Source organism: Pipistrellus kuhlii, unplaced genomic scaffold, assembly GCF_014108245.1.
Source record: "Pipistrellus kuhlii isolate mPipKuh1 unplaced genomic scaffold, mPipKuh1.p scaffold_m20_p_9, whole genome shotgun sequence".
Taxonomy (NCBI): domain Eukaryota; kingdom Metazoa; phylum Chordata; class Mammalia; order Chiroptera; family Vespertilionidae; genus Pipistrellus; species Pipistrellus kuhlii.
Window position 1 is genome coordinate 16,507,425 of NW_023425595.1, and position 11,215 is coordinate 16,518,639.

An 11,215-nucleotide genomic window follows, 5' to 3' on the forward strand; every position below is an offset into this window, starting at 1 on the left:
GAACCCCATTTAGAAATGAGAAATGCATTCTACTAGAAAACATTGTATTGGTGGTGAGGTTGCCAGACCTGTCCATTTCGCCGGCAGGCTGGTTGTGGGTCTGGGCCCCAGGAGGAAGGGGACTGGCTCCTCGCTGCCATCACTTCTGGAGCCCTGATAAGCGACAACAATGAGAAGCTGGCCTTTTTATTATTTGAAACCCAGTTTGTTGAGTTTCCCTGTTATCTAGGAGACGTGTCATGGAATGCATTTATACAATCTCTGAATTTCCAGTCAGGCTCAATTTAAGTGTGGCTGGAGATTATTTCTCTGTTTTATTATTTCTGTAACAGCAGAATTCCTCAGGGTGTGTTCCTTGTTACAGTGTGATTCTGCTGTTGATATGATGTTTATTTCCTGCTTGGGTTGGGGGGGGGGGTGAGGGGAGGGAGTGGGGATATCTGAAGCCCTTCTGGAATGCTCTTGTTTGCATATTGATTATTTGTCTTCTCTCGGAGCCTTATCACTAACCTTTGAGAAGGCAAATAATAGGAAACCTGCTTTTTATTTTCAGCTTTGTCAGGAGCTGAGCTTTTTCTCACCTAGTTAATGGTACCAAAGGTTATATATCATATCATTTATATTTTTGAACTGGCACCAGAACGATAAGGGGGAGAAAATTCACAACTGTTCTGAAACAGATGCCAAGTGGAATTACTGCTCCATGGGAACACATTCCAAGACAGAGGTTTTTGTGAAGGAGAGGCATTCAGCACCGAAATGAACGTGTTGTTGGAAAAATTAAAGGCTTTTGTTATTGGGGCTATTGTGACTACCTCAGATTCTAAAGCACATGTGTCAAACACAAGGCCCGCGGGACAAATCCGTCCCGCCAGGCCTTGCAATGTGGCCCGCACCGCGCTGTCATCACTGCACTCCACTGCGTTTCCATCACAATGACAGTTTATGACTGTTCAGTAAACCATTCGGCCCGCGATTTAGGCTGGATTTTAGATTTTGGCCCCTTCTCTGATTGAGTTCGACACCCCTATTCTAAAGTGTAGTCAAAGTAACTGCAATTTGAGTATATTTGAAAATATTAACACATTATTCTTATGATTGCAGAGATCTGAGTAGAAACATGATCCATGAAATTCACGACAGAGCTTTTGCCAAGCTTGGGTCAATAACTAACCTGTAAGTTGACAACTTTATGCAATACTATCAGGAAAGTCGTGAATACTTTACAGAAACTTGTGTTTAATGACCTGTCTGAATATTTTTCTGTTCAGTTGTTTCCTTGTATAAAGGCTAACTGCATGGATATAGTACGAGCTTTTATTATGGCGAGATGCATGCTAGATTTCAATATTTAACACAACTCATCTTCCTCCTGGAACTCTAATGTCTATGATGTTAACACGTACAGATGTTTCATGTTAACACGTACAGAAGTTTCTGCGTGATTTGCATCTTGGGAGTTGTGCATCTTGGGGATTAATTTGAAGTCTCATTCACATTTTAGAGACGTAAGTTTCAATGAATTAACGTCATTTCCTACGGAAGGCCTGAATGGGCTAAATCAACTGAAACTTGTGGGCAACTTCCAGCTGAAAGAAGCTTTGGCAGCAAAAGATTTTGTTAATCTCAGGTGTGTTTTTGCTTATTTTTCTTTTTTGTTGATGGTAGGGTAGACCCCTAAATGATAGAGTGTGCTAGTATTTTTTTTTTTTAATTTAGTGGGGTTTTTTTGTTTGTTTTTTTGCTGTTGTTCTCAGATTTTCTTGGAGGCTATAATTTAAGAGTATTTTCTACCCCAATCCTTACAGATTTGGTGTAAAATAGAACTTGAGCATAATTCCATAGTTTTTAAGAATATGAATTTGAGTCCTTGATGCTATCAAAGAGATAACAGAACTATTCATCAGAATGAATGGTTTTTTATATAGTGGATTTGACATTAGCAACAAGATGAAACCACCTAAGTGGGAGCCTATAGAAATTGATGCAATGCTGTATAGCACTTTATGGAGACAAAATATTAGAATGGTGACTTCATTAGATATAAAAGAGAGAGGGTGTGGGGTATTATTTTGGGAGAGGAGAGTATATTTTTTCACTATAGTTACAAACAAAGTAAATTCATTTAATGGTAGAAATTCACAGATGACTTGAGACATTAATTTTAAATGAGACTACCAGTTTCATATGATACATTGGGTATCGTTAATTCATTTATAAAGGGAGTGTTACTGTAAAATTTTAAACATGGCTTGGTTTAAATCCAGTTTGTAAAAGCATATCTTATGTAAATGAGAAGCTCATGTTATCACCTGATCTCAGAACTCTTTTCACACAGATGAGGAAACTGAGGCCTGGAAAGGATACTGAGCGCTTAAAGAGAGTGGCAATGAGGTCTTTCTGACTCCTAGGCTGGGGCTTTCAGTGACTAAAATACTTTTTACAAAACAAGCATGTCTGTGAAGCTGTTGTTCAATGCAGATTTCATAATTATTTTCCAGGTCGTTATCTGTACCCTACGCTTATCAGTGCTGTGCATTTTGGGGTTGCGACTCTTACACCCATTCAAACACGGAAGATAAGAGCCTCCAAGAACACAGCGTGGCCAAGGATAAAGGCAAGTGCATGTACTAGGTAAAGTAGGCCACGGTTGATGGCATTGATCAGATCCTCTGTTATTGTAATCAGTTTGTGAAGGATCAGTAGGAAACCTGAGAAAAATGGCCTTTGCTGTGTTCCTGGCATCTTTAATATGTTTTCAAGCCTCGTAACAAGCTGAGCGTATATCATGTAGGAGAGACGGGGTTGCAGGAAAGTGATTCTTCTGAATCTCATAAAGCTTGAATTCAATACAACCGATGTTTACCCTCAGGTCCCGCCGATGCCGCAGGGGTCACTGTCAGTGCTGACAATGAGGAGCACAGTCAGATAATTATCCACTGCACACCTTCAACAGGTAAGCCCAACTGAGCGTGCTGCAGTTTCTTGCTTTAAATAGACATTAGGCAGCTGTACCTGAAACTTCTGGGGAAAAGTGTGATTTCGAACCCAGACCTTCCAATCCGCAGTCCAACGCTCTATCCACAGAGCCAAACCAGTTAGGGCTTGTTTTTTGTTTTGTTTTGTGTTTTTTTTTTTGTTTTAAATGCAACCTTTCCTTTTAATTGTCTTTTATGTCACTGAACTTAGAAGACTTGAGAAAGTTAGTAAACTGACCATTGTGACTGTGATGTCATATTCTGCCTGTCAGAGAAGATGGATCTAGAATTTTACTGTAAAAGAAAAATTGGCTAACTGGCATGCTGTGAAGTAGCTCCTTTCTTAGCATATTGACAACAGGTTGATCTGGACATTAATTTCATGACTCAGAATCATATAACATGATTCTCTAAGTACCGCTGAATTGTGAGTCTCTCGAGGTGCTGCACATGTGTCTTTTCATACTTAGCATAGAGAATAAGTATAAATAATAAGAATAGTTGTGTAGAGGATAAGCTTCAAGTGACCAGATGAGTGAATGAGATTGGCAAGAATCATTTATATTTATGCAATTTCTCTAATTTCTGTATTGTTGGAAGTTGAAGGGTGCAGCTCCCTCACTTGCCCCCTTGGGGTTCTTGTGTTGGAGACTGTACATCAGGAACTGACAACCCAATGAGAGGAGACCAGCTTCATTAAGGGGATATGAGACCTGAGCATGCTGAGGTTCCATTTCCTCCGTCCACACTGAATTTAAACATTGGGGCCAACCAGGAAGACGAGAGGTCTGAGCTCACCTCCCCTGGCTGCAGGAGGGATGCATTGCAGGCCGGTCTTCCCTGACTCAGTTGTAACAGGGATACCTGTGTGCTCACTCAGAAGCCGAAGTAGAGGAGAGCAGGAACCTTCGGTTAGAACTGGAGGAGGCCACAGGTTTCCTGGAACAGAGACTGGGTGGGGTCTGCTTCCCCAGGGAACTGAACTCCACCCACTAGTCAAACACTAGTCAAAGTGAGCCATTCTCCCAGGCCAGCTGAGCCATTCCTCCGCAAAGAAGGGTGGCTTCAGATACACAGATAAAAGTGAAAGCTTCCTGTTAACACCTCCCTGAGGGGGAAATTTTAAAGATTACAGTAATTAATTAGAAACTAGTTTTAAACATTTAAACTAGTTTCTTGTGCTATTTGGAAGTCAGAATTAAATGGTGTAGACCTGGTTGGTGGGGTTTGTGACTATCTCAGTGATTAAAATGCTTTATAGCTTGTATTAAACTTCATGACAGTTCAGGAAGATTCGTCAGAACATGTCTTTCAGGCAGTTGTAGTACATCGTTTTCTTATGCTTTGTAGACAAAACTTTGTTTTTCGTTACTGATTTTTAAATAAAACAGTTCTCATTTGTGGCATAACCACCAGCATGTTAAAGTCAGTTACTAGAATGTGCCATTTAGCTACTAAATTAGTTTTTGCAGTCCTACTTTAAGTTACACAGAATTTTATTGGATGTAGCTTTATATGAATACGTAACATCACCATGTTTTAGTCCTCCCTGCACTATCTTAACTCAATAATCTTTATGCAGATCAATCGAAAACTATGAAACCTCAGTTTCTTTAGATAAAAAATGGGGATAATTACACCCATGTTAATCTGCCTCATCAGATTGCCTTTGAAAGCCATAAAAAGTGTATAAAATATATGTATTCATACATATATGATTATTATTACGTGTACTATAATATGATAAGGAAGAAGAAAAGAACCTAATATTACTGAAGTCGAAATATATACCAGTAGCCTGTTTAAATACCTATGTATGTAATATTAAGTTCCACAGCTTTATGAAATGGGCATTATTATCCACAAGTGGGAAAAGGAAATTTACAGATTTAAGTTGCTTCCTCAAGAAAAAGAGTAGCAAGTTATGGATCCTAAATTCAAACTCTCATTTATCCAAGTCCAAACTCTTAGTATATCAGGTACCTTGCATATGCTAGATATACAGTGCTATGCGTATTAACTTAGGTGTGAGAAAAAGTGAGAATTTTTTCTTTTAGATATCACTATATGAATTTACCAAATATTTAATAAAAAGTTTTGGGGTTTTTTTTTGTTTTGTTTTTCTGAAAAGCACTGTTTCTTAGTGGACTATAATCCCCAGGGCCTTTGCAATCAGTTATTGGTGAGTAAATGAGTGAATAAATCCTTGGAGGTCAGATCAGGCAAATTTTTTTTCCTGTATCCTCACTTTTCCCCAAATCAGATCTTAAACTAATTTCAGCCTAAAGCCTGAGACTGGAGAGAGAGGTCACTACTCTATCCCCACCCTTACTCCGTGCTCAGGACCTCAGTAAATAAAGGAGTGAAAATAAAGGAGTGAAACTAAGAAAGGAAACTTCCCTGGAATTATGGTGACTGTAGCAGCCCATGTCACTGAGAGTGTGGAATAAAAGTAATTATTTTAAATAGTCCACTGCAGTGACTAAAATATCTGAAATAGTGATCTTTTCAATTTGGTTCAATTCAGTTTGGTAGCAGATTTAATTATTCTAGAACTAGAGGCCCGGTTCACAAATTCACGCACAGGTGGGGCCCCTAGGCCTGGCCAGTGATCAGGGCCAACCTGGATCATCTCCCTGAGCTCCAATCGGGGCCTGCTGGCCAGGGGGAGGGGAGAATGGATGATGGGGGAGGGACCATGGGAGGTGGGCCAACCAGCCCTGATCTGGGCAGCCAGCCAGGGGAGGGACCATGAGAGGTTGGCAGGCCGGTGGAAGGTGGAAGGGACCAGCTGGGAGGAGGGACCGTGGGAGGTTGGATGACTGGGACCCTGGGAGGTTGGCCAGCTCCAGGGAGGTACTAGGGGGAGTTTGGCCGGCCTCAGGAGGTTGGCTGTGAAAGCACACTGACCACCAGAGGGAAGCTCCTGCTTTGAGCATCTGCCCCCTGGTGGTCAGTGCATGTCATAGCGACTGGTCAACTGGTTGTTCCAGTTCTGGTCTTTCGGTTGTAATGGTCACTTAGGCTTAGATAGATCAGATATAGATAGATAGATTATTTTTAGTGTCTTAAGCCATATCGTATGGAACATGTTTCCTAACTTGTCTTCCCCCCCCCCCCCCCCCCCCCGTTTTTTTCATTTTAGGTGCTTTTAAGCCCTGTGAATATTTACTGGGAAGCTGGATGATCCGTCTCACCGTGTGGTTCATTTTCCTGGTGGCGTTGTTTTTCAACCTGCTGGTCATTTTAACCACGTTTGCACCTTGCACCTCACTGCCTGCCTCCAAATTGTTCATAGGCCTGATTTCCGTGTCCAACTTGCTCATGGGAGCCTACACCGGCATCCTGACGTTCCTGGACGCCGTGTCCTGGGGCCGGTTTGCCGAATTCGGCATCTGGTGGGAGATGGGCAGCGGCTGCAAAATAGCCGGCTTCCTCGCCGTGTTCTCCTCGGAGAGTGCCATCTTCCTGTTGATGCTCGCCGCCGTGGAGCGGAGCTTGTCTGCCAAGGAGATCCTGAAGAGCAGGAAAGGCAATCATCTCAGACAGTTCCGGGTGGCCGCCCTGCTGGCTTTCGCGGGGGCCGGCGTGGCGGGCTGCTTCCCCCTCTTCTTCCCCGGCGGGGAGTACTCGGCCTCCCCGCTGTGCCTGCCCTTCCCCACGGGGGAAGCGCCCTCCCTGGGCTTCACCGTGACCCTGGTGCTGCTCAACTCGCTCGCCTTCCTGCTGATGGCCGTCCTCTACACCAGGCTCTACTGCCATCTGGAGAAGGAGGACCTGGCCGAGGGCTCGCACTCGGGCGCCATCAAGCACGTGGCCTGGCTCATCTTCACCAACTGCATCTTCTTCTGCCCCGTGGCCTTCTTCTCCTTCGCGCCCCTCATCACCGCCGCCACCGTCTCGGTCAGCCCCGAGATCATGAAGTCCGTCACGCTCATCTTCTTCCCGCTGCCCGCCTGCCTGAACCCGGTCCTGTACGTCTTCTTCAACCCGCGGTTCCGGGAGGACTGGAAGCTGCTGCGGCGGCACCTGGCCAGGAAGGGCGGCGCGGTGGCCGTGTCCATCGGCAGCGGCGGCAGCAGCCAGGCGGGCTGCAGCGGGGAGCAGGACTTCTACTACGACTGCAGCGGCGTGTACTCGCACCTGCAGGGCAACCTGGCCGTGTGCGACTGCTGCGAGGCCTTCCTCCTGACCAGGCCCGTGGCCTGCAAACACTTGATCAAGTCGCACAGCTGCCCTGCGCTGGCGGTGGGCTCGTGCCCGAGGCCCGACGGCTACTGGTCGGACGGTGGCACGCAGTCGGCCCATTCCGATTATGCGGACGAAGAAGATTCCTTTGTCTCTGACAGCTCCGACCAGGTGCAGGCCTGCGGACGGGCCTGCTTCTACCAGAGCCGAGGCTTCCCTTTGGTGCGCTATGCTTACAACCTGCCCAGAGTGAGAGACTGAGTCTCGGTGTGTTGGGGACTGTATCCCACCCCCCTCCCCCGCAACCAGCCAAAATCGCAGTGCTTAGAGAGTGGACGGACTCTACGTCTGATCTTTCCTCTGGGAAGTGCTTCTGTGACCACTGCCTGGTGTCCCTTAGGAGGAGGAGGAGGAGGAGGTGGCAGACGTCTTTCAAAGAACAAGTGCCTCAACGATCCCTTGGTGAAAAAAAAAAATCCAGCATCCGAGCGACGTGTGGTGTGTTTGGAACAACCCTGTCCCTTGGAAAGGTTTTCTGTAGAGCCTAGCATTCTGATGTGAGGTTTCTCTGAAGTTTGCCTAAGCGGCAAAGGGTTACCTGTTTCTGAAGTAAGCACAGGATAAAGAACAGCTGTTAATATATTTCTAAGAATATTTTTTAAAACGTGGTTTCACACAACTGAAGAAAAAGCCTTGCTAATGTTACCCTAATGTTTGATCATTATTAATCTCAGGACAACGGACTTCAGGGCCAAAAAGGGGATCATCTCCCAGGGGGGACTGCGAGGGTGAATGTAGGCCTTAGGTTGTTGTGTTTTCTGTTTCCACCTTGGACATAATGGATTCGTACATTTTCTTGGAGTGATTTGTAAATCTTAAAACCGAAGATGTTTTTAAAACAATATTAATGACTATTCGATTTTAAAAGAAAGCATGAGCATTTGATTTTAGTCGTTTTTACATGGCTTTGGCGCGACCAGTCATTATTTCCCCGAGTGTTTTGTCATCACACTACTATGAAAAATAAAGGGCTAATTGCGGTGTGGGTTTAGTAGGTTTGGCTAAACTGCTAACTAACATCGGAGTTTAATAGTATCTGAGGGATCTGATGGCTCTGTGTAATGTTCCCATTAATGAACACTTCCTAGTATCATTGGCTTTACGGATGTTTTCCAGTTTTGTTGGTATGTTACCTACTTATATTTTGAATTATACAGAAAGAAAACTGTGGTAAGTAATTGCATTTAATTGGAAGAAATTGGGAGTCATTATGATACAAAGCACTTACATTTATTTCTTAGCTGGATTCTCCTAAACTTATGCTGTTTCATGGACGTTTCCATAATTTGCCCTTAGAGTAATTTACAAAAAGCCTGTGAAACAATAGTTCACAGTTTAGATATTGTGTTATTGTGAAACAGGACACATGTCATTAAAGAAGAAGAAGAAGGGATAAAAATTAATAAAGTTTAGGCCCATGTCTTTAAAAATTAAAATTTTTATTTGATTATCATCTATGGACTTTTGACATGTCACAATGTGGGGTCTTAAAGTTATAAATGATCAATATGTTTTTTGAACAATATGCTAAATCATTAGCAAACCCACTGCCATATTAGTTTTTCAGGATATACTAAAAACATTAAGCTAGATTGCAGTTTAATAATTAAACTGTATATACTGTGCATATAATGAATTTTTATCTTATGTAAATTATTTTTAGAACACAAGTTGGGAAATGTGGCTTCTGTTCATTTTGTCTAATTAAAGCTACCTCCTAAACTATAGTGGCTGCCAGTAGCAGAATGTTAAATTGTGGTTTATATACTTTTTGCATTGTAAATAGTCTTGGTTGTACATTGTCCATGTAATAAAAACAGAATCTTTGTATATCAAAATCATGTAATTTGTATAAAATGTGGGAGGGATTTATTTACAGTGTGTTGTAATTTTGTAAGGCCAACTATTCACAAGTTTTTAAAATTGCTGTCATGTTTGTATATTTACACATTGATAAATATTAAATCATAACTTGGTAAAAAAAAAAAAATCCTAGCTAAGAGTTTTTTCCTTCAAAATTCAAGTTAATGAACACTTTCACTGAATTCATTTAAAAATAGAATTCATTTAAAAATAGAATAGTAGGTAGGTATATAAAATTTGTGGTAAATCATACTATCCATATGGTCATAAATACAATATTATAGGCAGCATTTTGAATTAGTGAGTTTCCAGAAAGCAATCTGCTCTATCTTAATAGATAATATTAATATAATAATGAATTTGCTTAATGTCCAGTTTCTTAGAAATAACTCTGTTCATAATCATCAAGCCCTCATGTGACAGATGAGAAAATACAGGGCTTAATAAATTTAAGTAAATACCTGAGTCACATAGCAAATTAGAACCCAAACCAGCACCCAGTTCCTCTTAATGTGAGACATAGGTTTTTGTGTGTATGTGTGTGTTTTTAAAATTGTGTATAGGTTTGGAATTTCCATAACAAAAAGTAGAATAGTATAATTATTCCTCCTCCCATCTCCTCTTCCATCCCTCACTCCTCCCTCCAGTACCCATCCAACTTAGGCAATTATCAACAGCACAAGGTAAATCTTGTTTCATTTTCATCCCATTCACTAACCCTTTCCAATTCCTTTGCCTTAGATTATTTTGAAGCAAATCTAACACATACTCTTTCACCTGGAAACATTTTAATATGTCTAGGCATACATTTTTTAAATTGTTTAAAGTATTACCATTGTCTCCTCACCCCCATCGGCCCCTCCCCAGCCAATCCCACCACCACCCCCCACCCCACCCCCAACTCCAGTGTTCGTGTCCATTGGTTATGCTTATATGCATGCATACAAGTCCTTTGGTTGATCTCTTACCTCCCTCCCTTCGAAATCTAGGGATACATTTTTTAAAAGTTGCATAACATTGCCACAGAGTTAAATGGTAATGACATTGTTTTTATACCAACGAGAGATTTTTAGGCACAAATAACTGCACTTATAGGTTACAAAGCTAGCAAAAATAATCTTAACTATATCAGGAAAGTGAAAATAAATGATCAGTAAGAAGCAAAGATACTAAGTCAATACAGTAAAATAGGAGAGGCCCTCTTTTGAGCTTATTTATACATTTATATATAGTTCTCCCAAACTTGATTATGGCTTCTGAATCCCAGTAATGAAAAGGCACTGTAAGAGTGGAGACCACAGGCCTCGATTATGTTCAAGCACCAGCACCATGCAGCTCTTTGCCTCATAGCTCCAGTGTTGCAACAGCATAATGTCATAGCTGGCCATTATGAGGCATTAAGAAAAGGGCATATTTTGTTAAGTAAAAACATTTTAGGGAGGCACCGAAGTATATGGTCTTTTATATCACCATACCAAGAGGTTAAAGTGGAAAAACCTTGTGGTTTAAGCGATGTAATTTACCATCTACCATGTTCTCCGTCATGTCCTATGCTAGAAGCTTTGAGGATTAATGAGAAATAAGACTAGAAGGCAGGTTATTTCCTTGTTTTTCAGAGGAGTAAGGACTTGGAAAGGCCAACCAGCCTATTTAAGGAAACCTGAAATCTAGTAAGAGGAAACCACTGATTCAAACCCAGGCCCCTTTCTTACTAAAACGTGTGTGTGCTTTTTCTTCTATGCTTCAGTTAGGTCAGATTATGACTTTTGCAAATTGCTTTTGAAATTTACCTCCTTCTGAAAGCCCTAAGTTACTCTGGGGCCTTCTGATGCGCTTCCTGATTCTAGAGATGTTCTCATAAAAGATTTTAAACAAATATGCTGGTATTGACTAATTGGGGTAGAGAATGAAAACTCCACTAAGTTTTGTTCTTTGATTAGTTTCATTACTCAATTAAGTTGCTGCTATTTTCTTCCATTTGTATTGTTTTTAGTGAATATTGAGGCAAAATTAGCACTCATTTAAACTGTTTAATATGGCATATTTTTATTAATTATAGCTGCTGCCTTCTGAATTGCCCCTTGGTTGCTATTATTTCTACCATATTTAATTATCCTTTGTCAAAT

At 41.6% G+C, this 11,215-nt stretch overlaps 1 protein-coding gene across 3 annotated transcripts in view; it reads left to right on the forward strand.

Annotated features, from left to right (window-relative positions):
- The window catches only part of LGR4 (leucine rich repeat containing G protein-coupled receptor 4), a 100,261-nt gene extending 91,045 nt beyond the window's left edge, over positions 1 to 9,216 (forward strand). For 2 of the 3 annotated variants that reach the window (XM_036428502.2, XM_045577932.1), the window contains 5 exons: positions 1,105 to 1,176; positions 1,505 to 1,630; positions 2,502 to 2,617; positions 2,873 to 2,956; positions 6,124 to 9,216. In XM_036428502.2, coding sequence (XP_036284395.1) covers positions 1,105 to 1,176; positions 1,505 to 1,630; positions 2,502 to 2,617; positions 2,873 to 2,956; positions 6,124 to 7,427 — 1,702 coding nt within the window. In that variant the 3' untranslated portion in view covers positions 7,428 to 9,216. The remainder of the gene's footprint in view (positions 1 to 1,104; positions 1,177 to 1,504; positions 1,631 to 2,501; positions 2,618 to 2,872; positions 2,957 to 6,123) is intronic. The other variant, XM_045577933.1, reaches the window with a different exon arrangement.
- The last annotated feature ends 1,999 nt before the right edge of the window (positions 9,217 to 11,215 follow it).